General features: G+C 35.3%; 1 protein-coding gene across 3 annotated transcripts in view; it reads right to left on the reverse strand.

Annotated features, from left to right (window-relative positions):
• Malt1 (MALT1 paracaspase) overlaps positions 1-14025 on the reverse strand; it is a 74828-nt gene that overhangs the window by 43188 nt on the left and 17615 nt on the right. For 2 of the 3 annotated variants that reach the window (XM_005005565.4, XM_063231557.1), the window contains 4 exons: positions 13114-13273; positions 12399-12577; positions 11898-11994; positions 1703-1735 (listed from right to left, as the gene is read on the reverse strand). In XM_005005565.4, the coding sequence (XP_005005622.2) occupies positions 1703-1735; positions 11898-11994; positions 12399-12577; positions 13114-13273 (469 nt within the window). The remainder of the gene's footprint in view (positions 1-1702; positions 1736-11897; positions 11995-12398; positions 12578-13113; positions 13274-14025) is intronic. The other variant, XM_063231556.1, reaches the window with a different exon arrangement.

Here is a 14025-nt window from a genome sequence, read left to right on the forward strand (position 1 = left end):
TTTTTCCCCTTCTCGTCCTGGAATCGAACTCAGGACTTTGTGCTTGCCATGCAGGCGCTGCACCACTCAGCTCTCTGCTCAACCCCTTCTTCTTGCCTACTAATGATTTTTAAACTTTGTACACGTGTATTTGCCATTACAGTTATCAGACAGGCTTCACCTATCCAAGCTCACTCTGTCCTAAGTCAAGAAACTAACAAAATACAAAATAGTAAATAGAGGGCACTGTGTTTTGTAGGTTAAAGAAAGAAATGATATGCTGATTTAGGTCATAAAACATGTCAATCTACCTTAAATTTTAAAAAACCTCAATTTAAGTAGGTTTTTTGAAAAAAAAAAAAGCTGCATCTATCTGGCTTTTCCATTTAAAACTTTTGGATTAATTTCAGTCCTAGACTTTCTCTCTCTGTTTCTCAACAGAGTTATTTGAAAATTATTGTTTAAGGTATTGCCACTTTAAAAAAAATCAGTGAATTATGTAAGCATAGAAGCAATATCATATGTGTCAACCTGAAGCCAAACAGGAGTGCTCGCTTAATTTGTTTTTAGAGGTCTCTAATGTTAGGAAGTTTTAAAACCCATGCAATTAGGCAAAAAAGAGTAAGACAGCCAGGCGTGGTGGTGCACACCTGTAATCCCAGTACTCGGGAGGCTGAGCCAAGAGGATCACCGCAAGTTCAAAAACATCTTGGGCTCATAGTGAGTTCAAAGCCATAGATCTCCCTCAAAAAACCAAAAACCAAACAGCAACAACAACAAAAAAAGGAGTAAGAGAAGAAGAGATGGTTGATCAAGCTTTCTTCACATGGCTTTCCTCATGTAGAGTTAGTAGCTTGTGGGATTAGAGCTCTCTTTAAATGGCAATTTCTGTTTACAACTATGTATCAGGAATTATAGTATTTCCAAGTGATAGTATAGAAATATGTAGGAAAATAAAATCAGGAAATATAGGATGTAGCAATATTTTCTTACTCAGTCCAAGTAAGGTTATATAAGAGTTTGAAGAGGCAGCAATTGAAAAAATACTTTGCTATTTACAAACCTCATTTTGCAAACCAATGTGACATCACACTAAGAGAAAGTCATTTATGTTTAATATTTATCATTATATCATAATTTAAGTACAATGCTTGGGTTGTTTAAAAGCAAGTCAGAGGTTTATACTGAAATACATCTTTGGTTTTGTTTACAAATTGTGGTAAGGATGACAAGGTAGACAAGCCTATCAGCTTCAAAACAGCCTTTCAATATTATTTTCAGAATACTTAATATTTGATAAAACATGCTAAATGCTAAAGCTGTCCTGAAACTTTTACAGAAACCATATTTACATTTGAGGGGCATTGTATGAGGTAAAGAATAATCTAAAAAATATCCATAGCTATGTATTTTATGCATTTATGAAGATAAAAATTAACTTTAAGAATTAATCATTAGCATTCATTATTCAAAATATATTGTACATAAGCTTTGCTTTTATGTGCACTAAAAACTGAACATTACTTGAGTTGTGTGCCAGTTTAACAATGTCTGGGGCAATTTATAAAACTGCAAAGACTAACATTAAACATCCTCCAATTGAAATCATTTGTTAGAGCTAGTATTTTTTCCATCACTGCACTCGGTGAGCTAGAGCACTCCACCAGTTCCCAGAGTAACCAGCATGCAGGAGGCTTGGTCTTGAACCAAAGAATTTTACTACCTTCAGTGCACTCCACTGCCTCATCTGTTCTTCCTTGTTTCAGAGAAAACAAATTGGATAATATTATAATTCATGACCTTAGGAAGAGCACCAGTAAGTGAACAGCGAGATAAATATAGAAATATGCTGGCTAACCAAACACATGCATCAAAATCTCCTACAATTAACAACATAATGATAAACATTAAGTTTAAGTAGAACAAACTCCTAAATTAAATCATGCAGTTAATAAAGGAGATTATTGGTTAATAATTACTTTTCCTTTATGTCTGCAATTATTCTTCCCTTTATGTCTATGGCTGGCTTTTGAAATGTTTTATTAGACAAACTATGTGGGCCCATGAAGAGAGATCAGACAGTTCGCCCTTCCTGTGAGTTGGCAGAAGCCATGCTGGGTCTAGAAGGAGTACAACAAGAAGTCAATTCACCCTTCTTGTGAGTTGTACAATCTGTGCAGAGGCCAGGAAGAGAGACAAGCCAATTCACCCTTCCCATGAGCCATGCAAGCCATGTGGGGCCCAGGAAGAGAGACAAGCCAGTCATTCTTCCTGTGGGTTGGCAGAAGCCATCTTGGGTCTGGGAGAAGTACAACAAGAAGCCAGTTTGCCCTTCCTGTGAGTTGGTAGAAGCCATCTTGGGTCTATTAGGATGATAATGTCTGAGCATCTATTAGGAGGATAACAGTATGCAATATAGCAAATATGGGTAATTTCCTTCTGTCTTGTTTTTGAAATCCAATATTGTTCTGTTTTGTTTTGCTCCAATATTGTTTTGTTTTATTCAATGTTTTGTTTTCATTGGTTTTCTTCTGTTTTATTTCATTTTACTATGTCTGATGGTAGGGACAACTATCTTGAAGATAACAAGATATCTTATGGTAGCTATTGTTGATTTCCTATTATCCTGTCTTGAAGTTCTGTACCACTTTCACTGTTTTGATTTGATTGGCTTTATTGTTTTATTTTGTTAGATTTTATTCTCTTTAAAATAAAAAGTTTTATGAAAAACTTTATTAACCAAATCAAAGTTTTAAAAATTTTATTTTAAAGAAAGAATGATAAATATAACAATAAAACTGAGTTTCAAAACAGGCTAACAAGACAGTTACAACGTTGAAACATTGTGTATTGCTGTTTTCCTAGTAGTTATTCAGATACAAGATATAGGCATGATATCTTGTCCAAACAGTACTAGTATAAAACTTTCTTTTCAAGGCAGAGAAGCTAACTATATAACTGTTTTAACTATCTTGTATGTGCATATATTTTTTCTTTTTCCCTTTTTTTCCCCTTCCCCCTATTAATTTCTCTTTTCTTTTAAATAGTTTTTTCCCATTTCAAAATATCTATTGTACATTTTAGATTCTATTTACTTGTTCACTTTTTCACACCAGTGAGACAATACCATGTTTACACATATGGGTCTGATTTATTTCACTTATGAGTATGGTCTTGAGTTGTATCCATTTTACCTATCAAAAGTCTCAAGTTTATCCTTCTTTATGGCTTAGTACTCCATTATAAAAAAAAAACTGTGCCTCAGTTGATGGACCTTTGGGTTGTCTCCAGGATTTAGTTATTACAAATTATGCTCCTAAAAACATGGGTGCACATGTATTGCCATAGTATGATGTTTTTAATTCTTCTGGGAAGATATCCAGGAGGGAAATAGCTGAGTTGAACAAGATGTCTAATCCTAGTTTTTAAAGGAACCTCCACACTGATTTCCACAGTGGCTGCACCAGTCTACATTCCTACCAACAGTGGAAAAGGGTTCCTTTTTCCCCACAGCCCCTCTAGCATTTGTTATTGGTTAACTTCTTGATGATAGCTGTTCTTTCTGGGGTGAGATGGAATCTCAGTGTTGCTTTAATTTTTATCTCTCAAATGACCAATGATGCTGACCATTTTTTCATATATTTACTTGCCATTTGTATTTCTTCATCTGAGAAGTGTGTATTCATCTGAGATGCCCGTTTTTGGATTGGGTCTTTGAATTTGGAAGGTCTGATTTTTTTTCAATTTTGCGTATGTTCTAGATATAAGTCGTTTGTGGCACAATTGGCTATAATTTTTTCCCACTCTGGGGGTTGTCTTTTTATTCTACTGGTGATCTCTTTTGCTGTGCAAAAGCTTTTCACTAAAGTGAGATTCTATTCATTGATTCTTTGTACTATTTCAAAACCTTGCAGTCTGGGTTTTGTTCATAGAGTCTCTACTTATACCTATTGTCTTCAAGATTTCTGCCTATTTTCTCTTCCAGTAAATTTAGAGTTTCTATTTTAATATTTAGAACTTTGACCCACTTTGACTTTCATTTAGTACATGGTAATTGAAATGGTTCTAGCATTAGACTTTGGCATGTGGAAAGCCAGTTTTTCTACACCATTTATTAAAGAAACTATCTTTCTTCCAGTGAACATGTTCAGTCCTTTGTCAAAGATAAGGTGGCTGAGTGTATTTGAGAATGTGTCTGCATCTTCTGTTCTTTTCCGCTGATCCTCAGTGCTGTTTTTTTTTTTCCCCAATACCATGCTGATTTTATCACAGTTAGCTTTGTAGTAAAATTTCAAGTCTGAGATTCTGATGCCTTTGACTTGCCTTTGTTGCCCAGAATTGCTTTTGCTATCCTAGCCCTTTTCTGGTTGCGAATGAATTTTAGGAATATTTTCTCTAGATCTATGAGGTATGTTAATGGTATTCTGATTGGGATTGCATCAAATCTGTACAGTAGTTTAGGGAGTATGGCCATTTTCACTATGTTGGTTCTTCCTAAGAGCAAGGATATCTTTCTATCTTCTGATATCCTCTTCAAGTTCCTTTTCTTTAGGATACTGTAATTTTCACTTACAGATCTTTTACATCCTCTGTTGGATCAATTCTTAAGTATTTCACGTTTTTAGATGTTACTGTGAAGGGTGTGTTTTCCCTAATTTCTGTCTTGTGAGTTTGTTGCTTGAGTACAGGAATGCTACTGACTTTTGAGTATTGACTTTGTATCCCACTACACCACTGAATTTGGATGTTAATCTACAAATTTTTTGATGGAGTTTTTGGGGTCTACTATGGAGAGTATCATGTCATCTGCAAATAAAAATAATTTAACTTTTCCTTTTCCTATTTTTATTCCTTTTATTTTTTCTGTTGTCTAATTGTTTCAGCTGATCTTTCCAGAACTATATTGAATGGACATTCTCATTTTGTACCTAATTTTAGAGTGAAAGCTTTCAGCTTTTGACCATTTAATATGATATTAGTTGTTGGTTTGTCTTAGATGGTTTTTATAAGATTGAGGTAAAGGCCATCTTTCCAATTTTCTGTGGGGTTTTTTTTAATCATGAATCGGTGTTGGACTCTGTCACAATACTTTTTCTACATTTGTTGAGATGATCATATGATTTTTTTGATTTTAAAAAAGCAAACAGAAAAAAGGATTGAAACAAAACAAAAAACAGTAAGAAATCAACACTAGTTAATATATTGGATATTGTTATCTTAGAAGTAGTTGTTCAGATTACAAGATCTAGGCATTAAAAATAATCAATCAAACAAACAATGACAGTACAAACTGTTCTTTTTGATGAGCTAATAGAAAATTAGTCATATAGTTATCTTGCATACTTAAACATACATACACTTATATGTGTATACCTATATACATATAATTTTTTCCTTTCTTCTATTTCTCCTTTTTCCTATCACAGTTGCTCTTTCCTTTTGAGCTCTTTCTTTCCCTTTCATTATTACAATATCTATTGTACATTTTGGATCTTATTACTCTTTCAGTATATTATTATTATTTTTTTTACACTAGGGAGACAATACAATATTTACACATGTGAATATGATTTATTTCACTTATGAATATAGTCTCAAGTCTCCATTTACCTATACAAACCTCAAGATTATCCTTTTTTATTGCTGAATAATATTCCATTGTATAAAAATACATCTTTTTAAACCAATTCTGCAGCTGATGGGACATTTTGGTTGTCTCCAAGATTTATCTCTTACAAATTTTGCTGCTATAAACATGGGTGCACATATATGGCTGTGACATGACATGATATGATTTTTGTCTTTGGTTCTGTTAATAGAGTGCATTACATTTAATGATTTGTGTATGCTGAACCATTCCTGTATCCCTAGGATGAATCCTACTTGGTCATGATGTATAATCTTGATGGTCTGTTGCATTCTGTTTCCCTGAATCTTATAAGGATTTTTGCAGCAATGTTCATTAGGGAGAATGGCCTGTAGTTTTCTTTCTTGGTTGGGTTCTTCTCTGGTTTTGGAATCAGAGTAACTTTACTTGCTTAAAAGTAATGACTTTGGGAATCCTGTTTCTCTTTCATTTTCTTTTAAAGAATTTCAGCATTAGTGGCATTAATTGTTCTCTATATTTCTTATAGAATTCCACAGTGACTCTGTCAGGCTTGGGCTTTTGTTGGCAAATTTTTAAATACATTTGCTGATACTGGTATAGTTAGAATTTTTATCTTCTTGAGTTAGTTTTGGTAATTTGATTTTATCTAGGAATCTGTCCATTTCTTCTGTTTCCCAGCTTACTAGAATATAGTAAGTTCTCATAGTACGTCCTGATGACCTCCTGGATTTCTGTGTGATCTGTTGTGATTTCCCCCTTTTCACTTCTAATTGCTTGAATTTGTATTTTTTTCTTTCCTCTTTTTGATGAGGGCAGCTGATGGCTTTTCAATTTTATTATTCTTTCAAAGAAGCAACTTTTTGGTTTACTGATTCTTTGTATTATTTGCTTAGTCTCTACTGCATTAATTTCTATTCCTATAATTCCCTCCCTCATATGAGTTGGGTTTGATTTGTTTTTATTTTTCTAAAAGTGTGATGTTCAGCATTAGGTTATTTGAGCTTATTCTATTTTTCTAATGTATGCATGTACTGCTATAAATTCTCCTCATAGGACTGCTTTCATGTTGTATCAACATATATACTGCTTAATTTCATCTTTAATTTCCACTGTGACCCACTGATTGTTTAGAAGGGTGTTGTTTAATTTCCATGTGTTAACATAGTTTTTGTGGTTTGCCACTGATTTCCAATTTCATTGTGCCATGGTCAGACAGTATGCATGGGATGATTTTGACTCTTTTACATTTACTTGAGCACGTTTTGTCAGCTAATATATATTCTGTTTTGGAGAACGTCCCATGTGCAGCTGAGAAAAATGTGTACTCAGATGTTTTGAGGTGGATACTCTGTAGACATTTACCAAGTCCATACGCTCAAAGGCTTGGTTTCATTCTACTATTTCTTTGTTGACTTTTTTGTCTAGCTAATCTACCTATTTGTTTCATTTGGATTTTGGGGGAAGGGGTGAATGGGGAATCTAACTCAGGACCTCATGCTTGCCAGGCAGGCTCTGTACTGTTGAGTTACATCCCCGGCCCCTGATCTATCCATTGAGGGAGTGGGGTATTAAGGTCCCTGAATACAACTGTGTTAGTGCTTATTTGGTTTTTCATGTCATATTTGCTTTATGTAGTTGGGTGAACTTGTGTTTGGTGCATTCATATTTATGACTGTTATCTCTTCTTGGAGTTTTCCTTTAACAAGTATGTAGTGACTTTTTTTGTCTCCTTTGATCAGTTGTGGCTTAAAGTTTGCATCGTTTGCAAACAAAATAGCTACTTGAGCTTTTTTCAGGGTTCCTGTGGTATATAAAATTGTTTTCCATCCTTTGACTTTTAGTTTATGAATTTCTTTTTGGTTTAAATATGTTTCTTGAATGAAGTATATTGTTAGATCTCGCTTCTTGATCCATTCTGCCAGTTGGTTTCTTTTGTTTGGTGAGTTGAGTCCATTTACATTGATGGTTACAACTTGTATGTACTGTCTTTTCTTTTTCATGTTGCTTCCCTGTTGTTTGTTCCCTGTCTTTTGGCTCTGTTTAAATGCTTGCCCTGCCTGGCAGCTTCTTTCTGTTGGTGTTCATGTGTTTGTGGTCTTCATTATCTCTTGCTAATATGTCTTTCAGAGCATTCTGTAGAGTTGTTCTTTGTCAATGAAGTATCTTATTTCTTCAATTTTGAAAGACAGTTTTGGGGCTGGGGATTTAGCTCAGTGGCATAAGTGCCTGCCTTGAAAGCAGGCAGTCGTGAGTTCGATCCCTGGTACCAATAAAAAAAAGGAAAAAGACAAAGAAAAAAAAAAAAAGAAAGACAGTTTTGTGGGGTACATGAATCTGGGTTGAAGATTATTCTCCTTTAGTGTTGGATATAAGGTCATGATTTTACAGTTTGCATTGAGAAATCTACTGTGATTCTGATGGATTTCCTTTATAGGTGATATGTTTCTTTTCTCTATGTGCTTTTACTATTTTGTTCTTGTGCTCAATTTCTAGAGTCTTGATTATTATATGCCTTGGTGTAGATTTATCTTGGTCATGGCTATTTGGAGTTCTATATGCTTCATTTATTTGTATGTCAAATTCTTTATCTATGCTTGGGAAGTTTTCTGCCATTATTTCTGTGAAAAGGTTTTTAATGGCTTTTGTGCTATCTCCTGCTTTCTCACTGAGTCCAATCAACTTGTTTTTTTTTGCTTCATCTTGTAGCTGTTGGATTGACTTTTTTTTGTGGTTTCTTGAGATTTTCAAGATACTTTCCTTTCATGGTTGCTAGCTGCATTTGTGTCTTTCAGATCTGATGTTATCCTGGCCTTCATTCCGTCTGCTGCATACACTTTCAATGGCATTTCTAATCTCCTGCATTTGTTTGGGTCTGTTTCACTGATTCCATTTCTTGTCTATGTTTGGCTTTCATGGTCTCCATTGTTTTTCTGAGCTCCTCTATTTATTTATCTGTGTTAGCTTTAACATCTTTTATTTTGACAGACATTTATTTTTTGGATCTTAGAGATTTTTTTTTTCGGCCATTTCCACTTGTTTTTTCACTTCTGCTATCATTTCAGAGAGTTCTGTTTGTTGGCTTCTAATTTCCTCTATTTGTGATCAGGATTTGTTTTAGGTGGGCTGGATGTTTGGGACTGTATTTTGCTTTTTCATCTTGTCCTTTTCTATTTTCTATTTTATTTTGTTTTCTGTGTTGAAGCTTTAAGTTTTTTTTTATTTTAAAGGGAATAAAACCAAACAAAATAAAGCTGAATAGAGCCAATTAAAACAAAACAGTGAACACAAAACAGGACTTCAAAACAAGATAATAGGAAATCAACAATGGCTACCATAATGTCTCTGGTTAGCTTCAAAGTAGCTACCTATACCACTAGATGTAATAGAATCAAACAAAACAAAACAGCACAAAATCAATCAAAACAAAGCAACAAAAAGCAATATAGGGCTTCAAAACAAGCTAATAGGAAACCAACAATGGCTACCATAATATATCTCGTAATCTGCCCATACCATCAGATATAATAAAGTCAAACAAAATGAAACAGAATAAAATCAAACAAAACAGAACAATTAAAACAATCCAGGGTTTCAAAACAAGATAATAGAACATTAACAATGGCCACTGCCTTCCCTTTTTAGACATTTCCTCCCATTCACTTTCACAGTGTCTGTTAAACATTTTGGATCCTACTGACTCAGTTTTTTATACTGAGGAGAGACAATACTAAGTTTACTTATGTGAGTCCCAACCATTTCACCCATGAGCATGATCTCAAATTCTATCCACTTATCTACAGAAGGCTTAAGATTATCCCACTTTATAGCTGAATAGCTTTCTATTGTACAAAAACGCCTTATCTTTCTTATCCATTCTGCAATTGATGGGCAAGCTACCCCTGCTTTTTCTGGTTCCTAGTCATATGGAAGATTGTTCTCTCCTTTGACTTTTGGTCTATGAATTTCCTGTCGAGTTAAATGTGTTTCTAGTATACAGTATTAGATGGATCTTATTTTTTGATCCACTCTGTGTTTCTTTTTATTGGTTATGGTCAAAATGTACTGGCTCTTCTCTGCCTTGCTATTTTCCTGCCACTGGCTCCCTACTTTCCCCCTGCATTCAACTGCCTACCCTGCTTGCCAGTCTCCCTCTACTGCTATTCCTGGAGCTGTGGTCATTTTTCTCTATCTCTAGAATGTCCTTCAACATCCTTTGTAGTGTTGGTTTGGTGGTTGTGAATTCCTTCAGTTGTTCTTTGTGATGGAAGTATCTTGTTTCTCTACTAATTTTGAGAGTTTTGAGAGTATATCAATGTGTATTGGAAGTTCTTTTCTTTCAGGATTTGAAATACTTCACTCCAAGTTATTCCTGGCTTGACAGTTTGTGTTCATAAGTCTGTCATGATTCTGATGGATTTTCCTTTAGAGGTGATGCTTCTTTTCTCTAATAGTTTTTAATATTTGGTTCTTGGGCTGAATTTCTGGGATCTTGATTATTACGTATCTGCATGCAGATTTATTTTGGTTATGGCTAGCTGGGGTTCTATATGCCTCACTTATTTGTGTATCTCAGGTCCTTTTCCCTTGTTTGGGACGTTTTCTGCTATCACTTCTGTAATAGTCTTTCTATGTCATTTGGATTGACTTCTGCTTTTTTGCTGACAGCTATCCATCTTATTTTTTCTTGGCATCATCTTGCAGCTGAATTATTATTTCTTGGTGCCTTGTTATTTTTAAGAGCTTTCCTTTTGTGATAGCTAGCTGCAATCCTGTCTTCAAGATCTGAAAATCTATCTTCAGTTTCTTTCAAGCAGTTTTACCAGCTTTTAATGGAGTTTTTAATTTCCTGCATATCTCTTTGAATCTGTTTCATGTATTCCAATTCTCTCTTATACTGCTCATTCAAAGTTTCCCCCCATTTCCCATGCTCTTTTTTTTTTTTTTTTTGTTTTGTTTTGTTTTTTGTCTTTTTCCTTTTTATTGGTACCGGGGATCGAACTCACGACGCTCTTTTTAAAATCTATATCCTCTTTATTTATTTATTTATTTTTTTGTCTTTTTCCTTTTTATCGGTACCAGGGATCGAACTCACGACTGCCTGCTTGCAAGGCAGGCGCTTATGCCGCTGAGCTAAATCCCCAGCCCCTATATCCTCTTTAAATATGCTCAGCAACTCTTTCTTATGTTTGTCATTTCTTCTTTTAGCCAAGATGTTATTTTTAATCTGATTTGTTTTACAGCCTCATGAAGTAGTTTCTTTACTTCAGCTGCCATCATCCCAGAAATTTCAGGTGTGTGGCTTCCAATTTATTCTATGTCTATGTCTCCTGGGCTTGTTCTGTGTGGCTGGAGGCCAGTGATTGCCTTTTGTTCTTTTGTCTTGAAATTTTCTTGGCTTCCTCTGGATAAGCTAGTTGTGGGGTCCCAGGTATTTCTGGCATTGGCTATCTGTCTGCAGTGTAGGGGGATGGCTCATACAACTGAGTTTCTCCTAACTTAGGTTCACTGGGAAGTGGTGGGGTGTGTGGTAGGCTTCTCTAGACACATGTGGCTTCTCTAAGGTGTGGCTGGCTGGTTCTCTTGGCCCACACTAGCTACACACTAGGTCTCCTGGCCCATGCTAGCTACAGGTCCCTGATGGTGGCCATCGTGCTCACAAGGCCAAGGAAGACTGCTTATTCTCCTGCTCTCAGCTAGCTACCTGTGGGAGGGTACCAATGTAGCTCATGTACATGCAGAGGTGGAGCTGGTTGCTGCTTCTCCAGGCCTATGCTGTCTATGCTGATGCTTTTAGATTTTTGATGTTAGACAGTGTTATCATTGATGACAAGGCTTTCTTGGGAGGCATCTATTCCTCAGGATGTCTCCCCGAGCTGGCCCCACTATCCTGGGGAAATAGGGAGAGCAGAGGACAGGCTTACACTCCTCTCACTGGCCCAGCCACTATCCTGGGGACAATGTAGGAAGTGTAGAGCATGGACTTACATTCCACTCACCAGCACCACCATCTCAGGGCTAAAAGTGATGTCTTAAGACTTTAAATGTCTTGGAACCAAAGCTTTAAAGACTGTGTTTCTGTCATAAATATTTAAAATAAAAACATTCAAAAATAACTGAAGGAATCTGAAAACAGCTCCCCACCCCCTTTCTGGTAGGATATAAATTTACAATATGCTCTCTCAAATTTCTAAGTAAACTATGTAACTCTTGAACACACAAACAATATTAGGCAACAAAGTAGAATTTTTTTGCTTATATATGTCAGTTTATATAAATAGCATTTTAAAGAATACCAAGTAAAAATGCTTACCTATGATGATTTCTACCTTCACACTGTCTTGACTATCTCGATCATTATACACATGACACCAATAGGTTCCTTGATGTTCCAAATCCACATAAGGCACCTATAACAGAATCAGAACACATACATATTTCCTCTTCAATTTTAAATTAAATTGGGCTAGAGAAAAACCATCTTGTGTTTAAAAATTTTTCAACACATAACATTTTAAAAGAGGTTACACAGTCTTAGATAACCTCCTTTCATTAAACTAAATATTAGCGAGCAAATGATACATTTTTAGTATGAGTCTATCTGATGCAATATTGTTCAACATTTTCAATGTTGAATTCTAGCATATTTGCAAATACCAGAATCAATTTTAAATCACAAGAGGATTGAAATAAAAATGTTGAAAATATTAACTACCCCCAAAACATTGTTTAATGTTCATTTTACATTTTAATCACACCATTTATTTTACATATTAATCCAAAAATATACCCCATTCCCCAACTAACTACTTACCATGTATATCTTTTTTGTCTCATGTGTTAGTGGAGATTCATTTTTAAACCACTGGTAGTGAGGAATAGGGCTTCCAATAGCAACACATTGTAAAATCAATGTGGTTCCTGGCATTAGCTTCTGGGACTTTGGTTCAACACAGATTTGTAATTTGGATTCAGGGATGCCATCCCCATTTTCTTAAATTAAAAGAGTAAAATTTCTAGGTTAAAAATAAAAAAAAAAACCAAATTATCATATAATTAAAAAAATTGATGCGTCCAAATTTACCCCTCAATTTTTACAACCTTGCAGCAAACTGTAGCATTCCCAGAAACATTAAGGGATGTTTCGTGGATAAAAGAATGCTGTGGACAAGTTAACAAAATTCTGAGATAAACAAAGTTAGCATACAGGACCATTCAAGAAAACTGAAATAATGAGGAAAATATCTTAATGCTTGTGCATTAAGAAAGGGTAACCGACCACGAAAGCTGGCAGGCTTGAGGAGCTCAGCAGCAGACTGAGAAGGTTTGGGGTCATCTAAGGGATTTGCCTGAACACTCACACAGAGAAAGACAAAGCACAAGATCAAATCTTAATAACTAGTGATACTGTACTGGGTAAAATACATACATGAAATTTTTTACTTATTTGATACTTTGAAGTTATTTTAAAGTAAACACTTAAAATAAGGCAATGTACTAGTCAACATTAAATTTCTTTTGTCACTTACTTTGGAAGGTTTCTGTTACTTCTGTAACTTCACAAACATCTAGCTGTGACCACTGGCTAAATTCAAACGTGGAATTATTATTAACACGACAGACGTAAAAGCCTGCATCCTTTACACTCACTGAGTTAAAAATAAGTTCTGATGCATTTCCATATGGAATCTGTGAAAGAATCAACAAAAGAATATAAATGAATGATCCATCAAAAAATTTGCTGCAAAAAGTGTATGAAATCAGTGTGGAGCTTTGAAAGCTTCCCTTGTATCTTCTCTTCATGTTCTAAAATATTATCAGTAAAGAAACAGACAATAATAGTTCAGTTGCTTAGAAATATTAGAAATCTAGTTCTTTTGTAAACTCTTAACCAGAAAGGTAAGCCATTCCTCATATACTTTCTAGAAGTTCACAATAGAAATTAGTTCTGCCACTAAAACAGTTGGATCATTTGGTGTTGAAAGGATCTATGCCTGCCACCTTTATAGTGCGGAAAGAACACACAGAAGTGGCCTTTGGTGTTACTTTGAATTCTAACCAAATTAACTATGAATATATATTTTACCCAGAAACTCCATTTTCTCATCATAAAGTTTCTATAAAAGGATAGACTCCTTAACCAAACCATACCCAGCTTCTTTCAAGGTCTGACCGGAGATGGGATAGTGAAAACATGCAAGAGATGGGAGGGAACAGCCATCTAACACCTCCCAAGATTTACGCACTGGGCTTCTGTCACCACAGTTAAGACTTCTCTCCAGTTTGCTACTCCTGGCAATGTATCGGCTCCACTCACTTAATGCTCCCTGCCAAGGGGCTTCCTCGAGTGTCTCATTATTATGGCCTCTTGCAAAGTACTACACTTCAGCAAGCTTGCAGCTCTCCATCTCCAAACACCGAGCAACTAAACTCAACTCTCC

This window comes from Cavia porcellus, unplaced genomic scaffold (assembly GCF_034190915.1).
Source record: "Cavia porcellus strain 051 isolate PalLab524CR breed Dunkin Hartley unplaced genomic scaffold, mCavPor4.1 scaffold_20, whole genome shotgun sequence".
NCBI classification, from domain to species: Eukaryota; Metazoa; Chordata; class Mammalia; order Rodentia; family Caviidae; genus Cavia; species Cavia porcellus.